The following is a 17879-nucleotide window of genomic DNA, read 5'->3' as shown; positions in this document are numbered from 1 at the left end:
CCATTCAAACTGAATTGGACTGCCAGGGATCCCTGCTGTGTTAATCCTATGGGTCGTTAGTCAATGCAGAAATGCCTAAAACGTGCCTCAAACTAGCCCAGAACATACCCAGCACATACCCAGCACATACCCAGAATGTAACCCGGCTAGTTTACGGCAAATGTTAGAATAAACGTTGCCTCTACTGTAGTTAGCTACTGACCCAAAGTTAGATGTTTGCCATAACAGTGTCTCTTATTCCAAGAAAAATGATTATATTATGATGGCTCAGTGAGAAAATTTGACTTGTCCAAGGTCAGGAGTTGACACTAAGATTTGAACCAGGCTCCCCAGCTTCAAAAGTGAAAAGAATAATTGTCAATAGTGGAGCTTAGATTATCAGTGTGCAACAGAATAATATCAGTGCAATGGTGATAAAACAATAATTAATATACAAACACATTTGTTGAATGCTGCTGTGACCCAGTGGGGGATTGCTCTCTCAATCCCGTGTGGAGTTGATGAAGTGATGATCATTGGGAAGCGCAAACATGTGAAGACAGAAAATTGTTGTAATAATAAAAGTGAAGATGTCTTCTTAAAGTCTATATGTAGAATACTCACAAATGTGCGGATGGATGTGTGTACGTAATGGTATCTTTAAGTGATGATCCGCCAGCTGCGGTGGAGGTAGGTGTCTGCCTCAATGGAAGTATGCACTCAGGTACCTTTAGTAATGAACAAAAGAACCGGACATAGTGCAGACTGTATACAAATTTATAAAAGGTAAGTCTAATGCAATACACTCACATGGTTTAAGATGGTAACACGCATTTAGATCACACAAATCGATCTCGGCTGCAGGATGAATGAACTCTCTGCTTCCCCTGGAGTTTGCCTGTCTGTTTGGCGTGCGTCTCACGGATGCGTCTCAGCGATTCCGGGTGTGACGTCAGCGGGATCCAGGGGTTCCGGTCGGCTGTGGGATTTGTCTGTCAGCGTCACTCTAAGCGTTTCACCTTCCTTGGTTTCATCAGTGACTCCTGATGAAACCAAGGAAGGAGATAATATCAGAATGTCATTTTCTGTCTTCACATGTTTGCGCTTCCCAATGATCATCACTTCATCATCCCAGCTTCAAAGTCAGTGCCATTGTTTACAGTCAGTGCCTTTACTCACAGAGCCACTCCTTCAGCCAAATGAAAAAATCATGACAAATTAAGTATTCATATACTTAAAAAAGTGGGAGACAGAAATTGATAGCAAAATATTGCACCTTGCTTTCACCCTCCCAAGTTGGTGAGATTATGAATATGCCTACTGGAATGTCATGCCACTAATAGAATGGGTTAGCCAGTGCTACATTAGAATAGGTGAGAGGTCTATTATTTTGGCATTATTTTTGAGATGTGAAGAAGAAGAAAGAGCATTAGATCTTTATAATGCTGATATGTGATCATAGCGAAGTATTTTGTTTTGTGAGTGAATTTGCATTGCTAATCACTTTTTAATAAAAAGTCACCTCAGAGTCACTGAATTAGAGATAAGTGGGCAGTCACACAAAACAATGTATTTTGGAATCATGTCTGCCGTCGGGGGGAGAGCCAGGACAAGTGTCCCGGGCCCGGTGGTTGTGGGAGGGCTGGCCGGCGCAGGAAGTTGGACCGGACCTAACTTCTCCATCCAGCTGCCAGGCCCTGGCCATCCCCCAGCTGCTGCCTCCTCTTCCCACATCATCCTCTCTCTGCCACCGGTGCACCCCGCAAGCTGGGTGCACCCTAACATTCGGGTGCACCCAGCTTCCAGAGAGAGTACAGTGTGGGAAGAGGAGGCAGCAGCTGGGGAGAACCAGGGCCCAGCCGCGGCAGTGGCAACCAGAGGCAGATTTCCTGGGGCCCTGAGCCCCAGGAAATCTGTTGGCAGCAGGGTTGCCTGGTGTCCGGTTTTGGACCGGACAGCCCGGTATTTTGCCCCTGCGTCCAATATAAAATTAAAGGTAATACCGAACATGTATATGTCCTGTATTAGAAAGATGAAAAAACTCAGGCGCTAACTCTCTTACAGTGAAGTGATAGTAACAATGATAAATGCCAAATTCTACCTTAGTCAGGGTTTCCCAATGGACCCCTGAAATCCGGAAGCCTTGTGTGGACCGGAAAAGAGCTACGCGTTTTGCCGTGAACCAGCTTTGCCGGCTCATTAAATGTGTCCTGTATTACCTCTCTCGGAAAGTAGGATGGCTGCAGAGGGGCGAGGGAGGGGTTGGGACCGGTCAGAGCAGTTGCCAGGCTTCTCTCTTCCTCTCTGTCTCACACTGTGGTGTCTGTTGCTGACACGTGCCAGGTCTCTCTGACGTCAATGCCGGAAGTCAGCTGGGCTCAACTTCCGGCATGAGAGGGAGGCCCGGCGCGTGTCAGCATCAGACACCTCAGTGTGGGACAGACAGTGAGAAGCCTGCAGGGAGGGTTGGTGGCTCTGACCTTCCCCCCGCCCCCCACTGCCACTCCCCCTGCAGCCAGTGGCCTTGGCTCGCTCCGCGCTCCAGCCACTCCGCACACAGAAGAGGTAGTTCCTTGGGCAAGGCAGGTGCACACGATTGATGTAATGAGAACCCCGTGGCTCCCTGGTAGTATGCAGAGTGACCGGAGCGTGGAGAGAGACATTGTTGCTGGAAAGCATTTTATTCCATTGCTTGAAAACATTGCCGCTTATGCAGCAGACCTCTGTGTGAGAAGCAGAAGCAGCAAATCCATCATCCAAATATCGAACAGAACATCGCTCAAGTAAAGCTCAGTACAAAACGAGCTTTAAAATCTGTGTTGCTACGGGACATTTGCTAGTGATTATTTCCTTTCTACAAAACCTGCCCGCCTAAGCGCCACATACGTCCACTTTTTTGTCTGACTATTGTTGGGAGGGATATGGAAATCCCCTCTATAAGGACGTTGGCTGCTGGACTTGGAATCAGGTTTCTGAACAATTGTATATTCCATACTATCCATACTCACAAGATGTATTTTGGTCTGTTAACACACTATATGAAATTTATTTTGGGACATTAGCGCTTTCTCTCTCTTTCTCAAATTGTATATTTTTATATGTATTGGGTGGGTGTATATTTTTATATGTATTGGGGGGTGGGGGTCGCATCTTTTACTATTGTGTCCATTATTTTTGGAGAAGCCACCTGGCAATCCTAGTTGGCAGCCCTGGGTGGAGTTGAAATAATAAGTTAACCCTGACATATAAGGGAATGGTGTCACGACCGGTGGTATGAGTGCTCCTTGATTAGTTAGGGAGGTGAGGGACAAAGCAGGAAGAACAGGGATTTTGTGGGAGGCTATTTGAAGGGACGCTAGTCTCCTGCTTACCCTCTCCCTCATTCTGGGCATCTCACAAAAGAATCCTGCGTATGAGGGTAACAGTGATTAATTATGGATTGTTGGGTCAATTTAGTTTAAGTTTAAATTAAGTTATTTGTATTATATACATATGAATGTATATATTAATGTAAGAAAATTTTTTTTTTTTTTAAAAGGAGCCGAAAAAATCTAAAACATGAAACTGTTTGATGTTGGGTGTTTGTATTTAATTGTCACAGCTGGAGGGATGCGAATGGGTCAGTTTTGCCCAGGTGGTGGTTTATTGAATGTTAATAGTGGTTAGGGGAGACAGTCTTCGCTCTGGGCCAGGTAGACCTGAGGGTATATCCTAAAAGGGACCCTAGTTATTAGACATGAGCTACATCACTGGGAGCAGCAGTGAGCATTAACGGGTTACAGTTTTTGGGGCTTCATGCTGACAAAGTCCATGGTTATTGTATACTGTATGTATGTGTTGTGATGTTTAATAAAAGCTATGGCCATTTGAACCCAGTTGAGCTGTTTATGGACAGGTTGTGGGTTTTAAGGAAGGGGCAAGGAATCGAGGAGTACAAAGGTTTTCAATAATTTAAATGTATTTTTGATGTATAATTTAATATATACTTGCAAGTTTAGGCTTGAAACACAAATCATGAAAAGCTCAATAAACATCACACAATACTATACACAATAATTGCTGCTTTTGTTTGGGATTGTTAAAATGATTTAATGAAAAATGCATATTAATGAATAGGCACCATCTAATGCTAAAGGTGCATCCCACTTAGGTGTGTGTGTGTGTGTGTGTGTGTGTGTGTGTGTGTGTGTGTGTGTGTGGTGTGTGTGTGTGTGTGTGTGTGTGTGTGTGTGTGTGTGTGTGTGTGTGTGTGTGTGTGTGTGTCTATATGTGTATATATGCATATATATATATCTCAGTTTTACTTTTAACTGGTCATACTGGCAACATATTCCATTTCAAAATATTGCAGTAAAGTCGTTTTAAGTTTACTTTTTCATAGAAATATTGTTGCAAAATGTTAATTTCTGGAAAATTATCTATTCATTGCATTCCTCAAATAAGCCTCTAAAGAAAGTATAAATTGTTAATTCCATTATACTTATGGTTGTCATGTCCGGTCTCAAACTACAATTAGAGTAATAAATACAGTATGAGCACATACAGTGGTGTGAAAAAGAAAGTACACCCTCTTTGAATTCTATGGTTTTACATATCAGGACATAATAACAATCATCTGTTCCTTAGCAGGTCTTAAAATTAGGTAAATAAAACCTCAGATGAACAACAACACATGGCATATTACTCTGTGTTATGATTTAACAAAAATAAAGCCAAAATGGAGAAGCCATGTGTGAAAACTAAGTATACGTTATGATTCAATAGCTTGTAGAACCACCTTTAGCAGCAATAACTTGAAGTAATCGTTTTCTCTATGACTTTATCAGTTTCTCACATCGTTGTGGAGGAATTTTGGCCCACTCTTCTTTACAACGTTGCTTCAGTTCATTGAGTTTTGTGGGCATTTGTTTATGCACAGCTCTCTTAAGGTCCAGCCACAGCATTTCAATCGGGTTGAGGTCTGGACTTTGATTGGGCCATTGCAACACCTTGATTCTTTTCTTTTTCAGCCATTCGGTTGTAGATTTGCTGGTGTGCTTGGGATCATTGTCCTGTTGCATGACCCAATTTTGTCCAAGCTTTAGCTGTCGGACAGATGGCCTCTCATTTGACTCTAGAATACTTTGGTATACCGAGGAGTTCATGGTCGACTCAATGACTGCAAGGTTCTCTTGTGGCTGCAAAACAAGCCCAAATCATCACCTCTCCACCACCGTGCTTGACAGTTGGCATGAGGTGTTTGTGCTGATATGTTGTGTTTGTTTTTTGCCAAACGTGGCACTGTGCATTATAGCCAAACATCTCCACTTTGGTCTTGTCTTTCCAAAGGACATTGTTCTAGAAGTCTTGTGGTTTGTTCAGATGCAACTTTGCAAACCTAAGCCGTGCTGCCAGGTTCTTTTTAGAGAGAAGAGGCTTTCTCCTGGCAACCCTTCCAAACAAACCATACTTGTTCAGTCTTTTTCTAATTGTACTGTCATGAACTTTAACATTTAACATGCTAACTGAGGCCTGTAGAGTCTGAGATGTAACTCTTGGTTGTTTTGCAATTTCTCTGAGCATTGCACGCTCTGACCTTGGGGTGAATTTGCTGAGACGTCCACTCCTGGGAAGATTGGCAACTGTCTTGAATGTTTTCCACTTTTGAATAATCTTTCTCACTGTAGAATGATGGAGTTTAAATTGTTTGGAAATGGCCTTATAACCCTTCCCAGATTGATGGGCAGCAACAATTGCTTCTCTAAGATCATTGCTGATGTCTTTCCTCCTTGGCATTTTGTTAACACACCTGAATGCTCCAGACCAGCAAACTGCTAAAACGTCAGCTTTTATAGAGGTGGTCACACTTGCTGATGATCAATTAATCAAGGGCATTTGATTAGCCGCACCTGTCTGCTACTTAACATCTTAAATCCTATAGAAGCAATAAGGGTGTACTTAGTTTTTCATACATAGCTTCTCCATTTTGGCTTTATTTTTGTTAAATAAATCATGACACGGTGTAATATGTCATGTGTTGTTGTTCATCTGAGGTTGTATTTACCTCATTTTAAAACCTGCTAAGGAACAGATTATTGTTATTATGTCCAGATATGAAAAAACATAGAATTCAAAGAGGGTGTACTTTCTTTTTCACACCACTGTACCTGCCTAACACATCCGTATTCATGGTTTCTTACTGTACTGTATATGTGTCCTTTGAACATTCTCATCTATCCACGTTCTGTCATTGTTTATGCTCGTTACAAAACAATCACAGAAACTGAAATAATGATATTTATTTATTGATGGGTATAATTGAGAAGAGAAAAATATGGAGGTACAATTCTTAAAATGTAACCACAGATTTTATTTTTGTAAGTTTTAAAAAAAACGACGGGTTTAGACAGAAATACGCAAATTGATTTTCTATGCCATTACATATAACTTGTAACATAACACCATGCAATAAAAATGGTAGTTTTTGTATTTTTATGGTTTTCTGGCAGGAGTTAAATAGGCTAAAATACAAAGAGATAGAATGTGAAAAGTAATCGTATGCATTATTCTCTTATACCTAAATGTACTGTATCAGCTTTCCAGGTGGACACTTTCAATGAATTTACATACACTTTGCCTATAGAAGTATGACTACAGTATGTATAAAAAAAGGATTTATGGACTTTATTATGCATTAAAGCATTCATATTGAATACAATATTGCCCTGGAGACCGATATCAAACTGTTCTTGTTATGCTGTTCATTTTACATGATTGTCCTCTAAATCTTTCAGTTTTTACAAGTCGAATTACGTGCAAAGATTCCACTATTCAAGACCTGTCAGGAAGGGGTCCATTGATCCTGAAAATGAATTTGCTGTAAGTATATTCAGTACAGTGGCTATCTCATTTGTTTATTACTGTACATCAATAAGCTTTTACTCCATGTATATTGATTCTGTTCATAGATGAGCATCCTACTGTAGTGTAAGAAAAATGTGAAAGTTTCAAAAAAATAAATCAATGTACAGATGTACAACTCATGTATCTATTAATTGTAATAAGGGAAATAATAGAAGGGACAATTTTATTCCTGGTCTAGTTTTAATTGAGAGCTGCACCTATAGCAAATTACATTGAACAGTATTTGCACAAACAATTCCTCCTTGTAGAAAATCTGGATTTCTTTTATTGGTACATATGTAGCAAGACTTCCTGTCTTTGGGACCGTGATGTTCACTGTTGCAATGCAGCTACAGTGTGGATTCAGTTCTCGTGGCCGCGAGGTCTGTAAACTGTAATCCCAGAAGGATTAGCTTTGCGGGCTTCCATGCTTCTGAATGAGACCCCGCAGCGTTAATCCTTTTGGCCCATCGGGAGGGAGAGAATACCAGTACTCACCTTTTAGATGATCTGCGGAGCCATCTGCAGCCATGACCCCGCAGCACTGAAGGTAAAATGCAGGGCTGTCTTTCCTGCCCCTGGATGACATAGATGCCCTTATATGGGTCTCTACATCCAAGGGTGAGGCTATATGGCCATATTTGCTCATCTACATCTTCAAGGGGGCTGGGCAGAACACGTAACACTGACCAGCCCTCTTGATGATGTAGATGACCAAATATGGCCATGTAGCCTCCCCCTCGTGAGAAAAACACATACCTCCAGCACTGTAGGGACACGGCTGCAGGTGAGGAGATTTAAAGATAGATGCAAAGCTCATCTAAAAGGTGAGAACCGGTATTCTCTCCCTGCAGACGGCACATTCAAGCAAAGGATTAATGCTAAGGGGTCCCATTCAAAAGCATGGATCACCGCAGCATTAATCCTTGCAGGCCGCAACACTTGCCGTTCTTGTGACTGCAGAGGGGCCGCGATTGGGCCTCGGATTTTCTCATTTTTTTTCCATACCTGCAAGGACAGTAAATGTTCTTACATCTGTAACTGTATACTTCGTTTTTTTCATTAAAAGGATTTTGTTGTTAGTAATGCTAAAATGTCCCAGTACCTTGAAAGGGACAGAGGTGGGACTGTTTATCATACTTCATTTATGCTAGGGGTGGCCACCTTCAGTCCTTAAGAGCTACCAACAGGCCAGGCATTAGGGATATCCCTGCTTCAGCATAGGTGGCTCAATCAGTGGCTCAGTCATTCTGACTGAGCCACTGATTGGGGCCCCTGTTCTGGACCAGGTATATCCTTAAAGAAGAATCCAAGCTGGCTTATTATTTTGCAATTTTTTATATAGCATTGAAGCAGGGTGCCTCCAGAGCTAATGAACCCCATGAATTTCAGCCCTGGAGACCCCCTACTTCCAGAGCTACTTACGTTCTGATGAAAGGTCCATATGGGACCTGAAACGCTGTCTTTCCACTGTTCTTGGCTGTCACATTAAATGGAGAATTGCATTATTAACTTGTGAGTAGAGCTCTAATTTGTTTCTCTATCTTAAAGGAGACCTGCACTTTGAAGAAATTGTTTGTTTTTCTTTATGTTAAATATTTCCTTAGATTTATCCGAGACGTGAATGTGATCCAAGTGGTGTTTTTATTTGTTTCTTTAAAGAGTGCAAATAGAGCTGGTGGTCTTTTACCAAAAATGAGTATGTACTATAAGATATGTGTATGAAAGGATTTTAGTAATATATAATAATACTGTACACCATTGCATTGCTACTGCATACAAAGTGTGATACCGAGCATCTAAAATTCAACATAGTTCATGCAGTTCTGTGGGTAGAAGCAGTTTTGTTTTCCTTTCCTTAAATGATTTTATAGTTACCGAATGCATTTATGATTCCAACAGTGTGTCTATATTATATGTCATTTTTGGTTACCTTTTCTGTACATTCCAAGAAGAGTATTTCGATTAGAATGAAAACGGACTTGATATAAATTAAACATTAAGTTGTGAAATGAATTTAATTGCAGAGCAAGTGTTTTCATAACCGCTTTGTGAACAGTAGGGAGATATTCAGGCATTATCTATTGTCCCTTATTCCCTTGCACAATAAAACTCAAGTTTTTTTAATTTGTTTATTTTCTACATAAAGTATACAGTTTAGAATGAAAGTCTAGTCTCTAGTTCAGAAAGAGTGACAAATTAATCCCTCCAATGCCAGAGTGGCCTAGAACATTGCTGGATCTAGAGCAAGAGGGCTAAAGCTTATGAGACGTCAAATCTGCACTGCATGCTTACTCATATTTATTAAGTAATAATTACTATTATAGGCTAAATGTAGACTTTTTTCATAAATAAGACACTTTTGTATAGTTAAATAGATTTTTTTATTAAAATAAAATGGTAAATACATTAAACCACCTCTTTATACGCTTACACTGCAGATATCTATATCCACACACTGCCGCCTCCTCTGTGTACACACACACACAGCAGCTCAACACACACAAACTGCTGCTACACACACACACACACACACACACACACACACACACACACACACACACACACACACACACACACACACACACACACACACACACACACACTGGAGCTCTAGACACACAACACACCACCTCTTTATACGCTTACACTGCAGATATCTATATCCACACACTGCCGCCTCCTCTGTGTACACACACACACAGCAGCTCAACACACACAAACTGCTGCTACACACACACACACACACACACACACACACACACACACACACACACACACACACACACACACACACACACACACACACACACACTGGAGCTCTAGACACACAACACAGCATCTCCTCTACACTCACAACACAGCAGCTCTACACACACAACACAGCAGCTCTACACACACACACACACAACACAGCAGCTCCACACACACACAACACAGCAGCTCTACACACACACAACACAGCAGCTCTACACACAAACAACAAAGCAGCTCTACACACACGCTACACCCATAAACACTGCTGCTGACACTGACACACACACACTGGAGTTCTATACACACACACATCAGCTCTACACACACACAAACTGCTGCTACACATACAACACACACACACACACACACACACACACACACACACACACACACACACACACACACACACACACACACACACACACACACACACACACACACACACACACTGCAGCCACAATAAAAAATGCAGCCACTTACTAAACTTTGCACTCCCCCCCACCTCTACACACAACACAGCACCTCTACACCCCCCCCACACAACACTGCACCTCTATACACAACACAGCACCTCTACACACACAACATACACACACACAACACTGCACCTCTATACTCAGCACCTCTACACACAACACAGCACCTCTACACACACACACACAAACTGCTGCTACACAGACATGCTACACCCATAAACACTGCTGCTCACACTGACACACACACACTGGAGCTCTATACACACACACACAGCACCTCTCCTCAGATATACCACAGCACACACAAACTGCTACTGACACACTCACATATAAACTGCAGCCACAAAGAAACTGCAGACAGCCACTTACTTATTTGTTTTGCAGTAGTTTGAAATCACTACACAACTCAGGGCTTGTACCCAGGGCCACCAACAGAAATCATGGGGCCCAGGACAAATGAAAGGAGCAGCCCCCCCCCCCCAACCCATAGCACACACCTCTCCCCCCAAACCCATAGCGCACCTACCACCCAAAAAAATATTTAGCACGGAACTTTTACTCAACGGTTTTCTTATTGTAATACGGAAAAAGCATTGCAATGTAACCTGTTTATTTTTATATTTTCAACAAAAGTCAGGTGACTGCCTGGGTGGGTGAGTGACTGGGTGGGTGAGTGACTGGGTGAGTGACTGGGTGGGTGAGTGACTGGGTGGGTGAGTGACTGGGTGAGTGAGTCACTGGGTGAGTGACGGGGTGGGTGAGTGATGGGGTGGGTGGGTGACTGGGTGGGTGGGTGACTGGGTGGGTGAGTGACTGGGTGGGTGAGTGACTGGGTGAGTGAGTGACTGGGTGAGTGACTGGGTGAGTGAGTGACTGGGTGAGTGAGTGACTGGGTGAGTGACTGGGTGGGTGAGTAAGAGACTGGGCAAGTGAGTGTCTGGGCGAGTGAGTGGGTGAGTGACTGGGTGAGTGAGTGACTGGGTGAGTGAGTGACTGGGTGGGTGACTGGGTGGGTGACTGGGTGGGTGGGTGAGTGACTGGGTGGGTGAGTGACTGGGTGAGTGACTGGTTGGGTGAGTGACTAGTTGGGTGAGTGACTAGGTGGGTGAGTGACGGGGTGGGTGAGTGACTGGGTGGGTGAGTGGGTGAGTGACTGGGTGGGTGAGTGACTGGGTGGGTGAGTGACTGGGTGGGTGAGTGACTGGGTGGGTGAGTGACTGGGCGAGTGAGTGACTGGGTATGTGAGTGGGTGAGTGAGTGACTGGGCGAGTGAGTGACTGGGCGAGTGAGTGACTGGGCGAGTGAGTGACTGGGCGGGTGAGTGACTGGGTGGGTGGGTTGGCGGGTGGGTTCGGGTTTGACTTGGTTGTGTGGGTTTGGGTTGGTGACTGGGTGGGTTGGTGACTTGACTGGGTGGGTGACTTTTAGTGACTGGGTGACTTGGCGGGTTAGTGACTGGGTGACTTGGCGGGTTAGTGACTGTGTGACTGGGTGGGTGACAGTGACTTGGTGGGTGGGTGACGGTGGGTGGGTGACAGTGGGTGGGTGGGTGACGGTGGGTGGGTGGGTGGGTGATGGTGACTGGGTGACAGTGACTGACTGGGTGGGTGACAGTGACTGGGTGATAGTGACTGACTGGGTGGGTGACAGTGACTGACTGGGTGGGTGGGTTAGAGGGACTGGGTGGATGGGTGAGAGTGACTGGGTGACAGTGATTGGGTGACAGTGACTCAGTGGGTTGAGTGACACTGGGTGGGTGACAGTAACTGGGTTGGAGGGTGGCAGTGACTGGGTGACAGTGACTGGGTGGGTGACAGTAACTGGGTGGGTGACAGTGACTGGGTGGGTGACAGTGACTTTTGAGTAACTGGGTGGGTGACAGTGACTGGGTGACTTACCTTGACCGGGTTGGTGCTGGTGCTGCTTCCTTCTTCCTTGCCCGCAGGTCGCTTCCCCCTCTGCCCCCAATATCCCCGCTGCAACTGCCTGGCGCGGGAGGTGGACTCAGGGGGGGCGCGGGAGGTGGTCTCAGGGGGCGCAACAGAGGTGGGCGGCTTTTGAGACTGGCGGGCTAATTCCGCGGTTGTTGCCCAGGGCAGGAGGCGCGCATGGGTGTCTTTGGGTTGGGGCGTGCGGGAGAAGTTGGGTTGGGGCGCGCACGTGTGGGAGAAGTTGAGTGGGCGCGCGCGGGAGAATTTGTGTTCGCGCGCGCGGGAAGCTCATGGCACTTCCCCTCCATCCCACGTTGGGAGCGGAGGGGTGGGAGCGAGGGGTGATTGGGCGGGCCCACAGGGAGGAAACAAAAACCAGCGCAAAACCGCATGGTGAAGTATATCAAAATACTAATTTGATTTGTATAAAAGGTGAGTATTAGGCGTACATCAGGTAAAGAGAACAAACGCATTGAGTACATATAGCACAAGAGGTTACCACACCGCAGATTGTATCCAGGGTCACTGGCAATCACAGGTGAATCAACTCGTAAGATCAGCTTCACGTCTTCTGTAGAAGGTGCTACTGGAACCCCGTCTGTCTGGTGGTCTCGATCTCATCAAGGGAGTCCTCCTCTCCGGGAAACCGGCATGCGTGCGCGCACACTGCAGGATCGCGTCGCCGTCAGATGACGTCACAGCGCCAGGGATGGAAGTCACTTCTGCACACGTCCAACAGGAACAGAGTCCCGATCTCGTTAAAGTGATATAAGCACAGCTAAAGTCGCAGGCTCAATGGTTCAGTCACCAAGAATAATGGGCTAAAAGATCGTAATATTGGAACTGTATTATATTATATGTAGGATAATACAGTTCCAATATTACGATCTTTTAGCCCATTATTCTTGGTGACTGAACCATTGAACCTGCGACTTTAGCTGTGCTTATATCACTTTAACGAGATCGGGACTCTGTTCCTGTTGGACTAACCCACACACCACGTGTGCGGAAGTGACTTCCATCCCTGGCGCTGTGACGTCATCTGACGGCAACGCGATCCTGCAGTGTGCGCGCACGCATGCCGGTTTCCCGGAGAGGAGGACTCCCTTGATGAGATCGAGACCACCAGACAGACGGGGTTCCAGTAGCACCTTCTACAGAAGACGTGAAGCTGATCTTACGAGTTGATTCACCTGTGATTGCCAGTGACCCTTGATACAATCTGCGGTGTGGTAACCTCGTGTGCTATATGTACTCAATGCGTTTGTTCTCTTTACCTGATGTACGCCTAATACTCACCTTTTATACAAATCAAATTATAATTTTGATATACTTCACCATGCGGTTTTGCGCTGGTTTTTGTTTCCATTCTGTTCTAGCTTTGTTGGAGTGCTGAGCCACCCTGACCCATTACAGCTGCAGCCGTTACATTGTTTGCACAGTCATTGTATGTATAATTACTTCTAGGTTGAGGGTAATATTGCTCTAATTTACTACTCACTGTTAGTAGATCAATATTGTTTATTTGTTTAATTAGCTGCGCACTTTTTCCCTTTTCTTCCTCCGGGCCCACAGGGAGCAGGACGGATACCCTGCTTGCCCTGCGCATGCGCGAGGGAAAATCGCTGCCATTTAAAAAAAAAAATCACTTTTTTTTTTTAAATTTAACGGGCATGGCCGCGCAGGGGGCCCAGACAGCCGGCCCCCCTGGCTCACGGGGCCCGGGACGCCAGTGCTCTCTGTCCCCACCCTGTTGGCGGCCCTGCTTGTACCCTCCTTAGGACACAAGCAGATTGAAATTAAAAATAAATAAAAATAACGGGCATATTTTATCATTTTGCAAGCTCCATTTCCTTTTAAAATGACCAATTTGAACAGAAACCAGGGCTTCTAACACACATCTCTTTGCAGCTGTGTGCGCCTTTATTGCTAGGTCTAATGTTTCCTGTAACACACGCTGATGATTTAATGCATTTCAAATATTAATTAAGAAGTGCGCTTTTATGGATTGCTAACTAAGTGTAAAACCAGCAGTCATCATTAACAGAAAGGCATTGCCTGTATAGATGAAATCGTGAACATCAGTGCAGTCTCATTATTTAGTTATTATCATTTAATTCAAAATATCAGAGAAAATGTTAAATGGCTGATTGCTTCCACTTTACTGCATCTCTAATAGACATTCTATATCAGGTCTACACATCAAGAGAACCCCAGAGAGAATTGTGGCAGCTCATAACCAGTCCTACAAACTTGGCACCTGAATTATTCACACTTAGGCACTGTCAGTGACCTTGCAAAATCCTCTTTTTATTTTGACTTTTCAAGCATAATTTATTTCCCATTTATTTTGCAAATATAATCCCTCCTCAGTTGTTTGAAGGAATTAGAATTTTGAAGCAGAATTTATTGCAGAGGCAAATGCTAGTGTAAAGTTTTATTATGTTATGAAGTCATCCAGTGAGTAATGCTGTTATTGTTATTAAATAGCCTTGCAGGACAATAAATACCAATAAAAACTGTCACAAGTGGTTTATGACAGCTGTGCTTACTGCTAAGTGGAAAGTGATAGAACAAAATAATTTAGATTTCTTTGTAATTGGCAAGCATGTGTTCGAGTATATCCTTATTCAGTCATCCCTAGAGAAATCAGCAATGTTTTGCTACCTAAAGCTGAGTCCATAGAGACTTCAGCCTTTCGGAGGCGCGCGGAGGCTGAGGGACCTGGCTTTAGTTTGCGTGCAGTCCGGGGGGTGTCTGGGGGGCGGGCCAGTGACGTCACGGAGCTGGTTCACCCTCATTGGGCCAACCGCTCACGTGACAGGCCCTCCGCTCCCGTGAGCGCTTAAACTAAAAAAAAATTGTCGGCTACACTTCTGCACGCCTGCAGAAGCGTGCGAGAGCCCCTGCTAAAGCCGCTTTCATTGCGTCTGCAGGGGCTCACTGCCAAGCGTGAGCGCGGGTCAGCGCCAAACGCTGACCATACCCACAGCCTAACCCAGAAACAAACAGATTATGGTTCTGGTCCATGATAAGTTATTACACTTTTTAACTATTACATTGTCCGTAAGACAGTTCATTGTCAACTCTGGCTACTGCTAGTGAAACAATCATGTGAATTGAAACTTCCACTTGTTCTAAAATGTAGCCTCGAATTGTTAAATTATGCATAGACACTTTTAGAGCTATTCTAATTACATTTCAAATCAAGTGTGTGATATGCGGTAGATTTTGTATTGCTTTGCATTAATTTCTTCCCAGGTATCACAAGCCATCTTCCATTTCTGAAGTCAATTTTTACAATGCAATCATCAGAGAAGCTGCATATTACGATTTCTCACTAATAAACTATGAATTTACTAGTCCTCTCCTTACCTGATACTATGAAACATGAACAAAACTAAAATGGGCTGCTGAGGAATATAGACACTTGAGACTCACAAGTGACATCATAAATGCAAGATGGCTTCCTTTTGATTGTTGAAAAGAAAATCTCTACTATTGTTTTTTTTTCAGGGTACGTTTACATTACAGTTTTGTGTAATTGAAAGTCAAAATATACATATTTATGGAATTTTTTAAATCAAAGCAACAATCTCTGATTTTCAGTTTTCAATTTATTTCAGGTTCTTTGTTCTTTTTTTCTGAACTGTCATGTAATTCTTACAGCATTTCCATGAGCCAATGGTTCTGCAGATAGTTGTTGTTGTTGCTTTTGGCGAGAAAAACATGACTGCCTAGTACTTTAAACCAGGGGTGCGCAAACTATTACTGCTGCGCCCCACCCTGCCTACTCCCCCCCTGTGCTCGCGCCCCCCATACCTTCCATTCCGGCGTGCGGGGGTCATGTGATGTCACGGCATGACCCGCGGCGGCATTTGACGCTGCGTTGCCATGGCGATGTGTCGCCAAAGACCCGGCTGGCAGCAGGTTAGTAAGTTACAGAGGCCTCACGCCTCCACCGACATTTAATTTAAATGCCATGGGGAAGAGTGCGGGGCCCCTGTAACTGCCCACACCCCCCCAGTAAAATCTCCCGCCCCCAGTTTGCGCACCACTGCTTTATACAGACACTCAAACCAATGTAGCCCATATAATAAAAGTATTGCAAAAAGAACTTGTCTTGAAGAAAGTTAAGCAATTGTGGGCCCTCTGCGTACTTCTGTGTCCCTAATATTCAATTAAAATATCCAGAATGATCAACTTCATGCTAGATGAGGAATAACTATTAAATAAAAAATTACATTTGGAAGCAATAAATGATGTAAAAACATACTTACAATTAACTAATTGATAGGTGCATTTGGATAATGTATTGTAGTGCAGTGTATAATTGTTCAGTACATTGTTAATGATAGTCAAAAAAAACGCTTTCAAAGAGATATGTTTATATTGTTTAGTCAACACAGATTTTAATTTAAATTGATACGTATGTGTATACGAGAGTGAAAGCCAAAGGGAGATATTGGGGGTATTAGCAGCAAGAAAGATAGAGGTAGTGTTACCACTGTTTACATCATTGGAAAACACCTAACCTACTGTAGGACCAAATCCACAGAGCTCTGTTACTGTAAATCAGGCCTGCCCAACTCGTAAAGTGAGATGGGCCGAACTGCTCCAAGGAAAAAAAAAATTGGGCCACACAGGTTAAATCATCATCATCTCTCCTCCAGCACCTCTCCATCATCATCATCATCATCATCATCATCATCATCATCATCATCATCATCATCATCATCATCATCATCATCATCATCATCATCATCATCCTCATCCTCATCCTCATCCTCATCCTCATATCTCCCCCAGAACCCCTCACTATCAATCTTTACGATACTCCCCATCTATCTCTCATACCCCCATCTCTTCCCCTCACCCACACAATACCCCATCTCTCCTCCTCACCCACACAATACCCCCCTCCACATCAAACACACAATACCCCCCTCCACATCAAACATACAATACCCCCCTCCACATCCCCCCAGCCCATTCCATGTCAGCATCCCCCCATGTCTCTCTTCCCTCAATATGACACTCTCTCCCCCTCCCCTTAATGACACTCTCTCCCCCTCCCCTCAATATGTCTCTCTCCCCCTCCCCTCAATATGACACACTCTCCCCCTCCCCTGAATATGACTCTCCCCCTCCCCTCAATATGACACTCTCCCCCTCTCCTCAATATGACCCTCTCCCCCTCCCCTCAATATGACACTCTTTCCCCCTCCCCTCAATATGACACTCTTTCCCCCTCCCCTCAATATGACACTCTCTCCCCCCCTGCAACTCACATCACACCCTCCCCCTGCAACTCACATCACTCTCTCCCCCCCCCCTGCACCTCACATCACTTCCCCCCCTGCCCCTCACATGTCAGCAGCCCTGTCCCCCCCTCACATGTCAGCAGCCTACCCCCTCACATGTCAGCAGCCCACCCCATCACATGTCAGCAGCCCACCCCCCCCTCACATGTCAGCAGCCCACCCCCCCTAACATGTCAGCAGCCCACCCCCCCAACAGCCCATTTTTCACACCCACCCCCCCACCAGCCCGTTTTTCACACCCACCCCCCCATCAGCCTGTTTTTCACACCCACCCCCCACCAGCCCATTTTTCTCACACACACACACACACACCACACACCACACACCACACACCACACACACCACTAACCACACACCTCTCTTAGATCAGCTCAGCACATCCTCACTCCCCGGTGCTAAGCCCCACCCCCGGCATGCTCTGACCTCCCCGGCAGCCTGCTATTGAAGAAAAAAAAAACACGGCTGCCGCATCCTCCTCATGCTGCTGCTGCCCCCGCGCACCGCAAAACCTGGGGGCTGGGAGGGAGAGG

At 44.7% G+C, this 17879-nt stretch overlaps 1 protein-coding gene across 1 annotated transcript in view; it reads left to right on the top strand.

The window, feature by feature from the left end:
* The window catches only part of DOCK2 (dedicator of cytokinesis 2), a 1423644-nt gene that overhangs the window by 1252986 nt on the left and 152779 nt on the right, over positions 1–17879 (top strand). The window contains exon 43 of the mRNA XM_075599153.1: positions 6753–6837. Within this exon, the coding sequence (XP_075455268.1) occupies positions 6753–6837 (85 nt within the window). The remainder of the gene's footprint in view (positions 1–6752; positions 6838–17879) is intronic.

The sequence above is a fragment of the Ascaphus truei genome, chromosome 5 (assembly GCF_040206685.1).
Source record: "Ascaphus truei isolate aAscTru1 chromosome 5, aAscTru1.hap1, whole genome shotgun sequence".
NCBI classification, from domain to species: Eukaryota; Metazoa; Chordata; class Amphibia; order Anura; family Ascaphidae; genus Ascaphus; species Ascaphus truei.
Note: the sequence above shows the minus strand (reverse complement) of the source record. Positions and strands in the feature narration are given on the sequence as shown.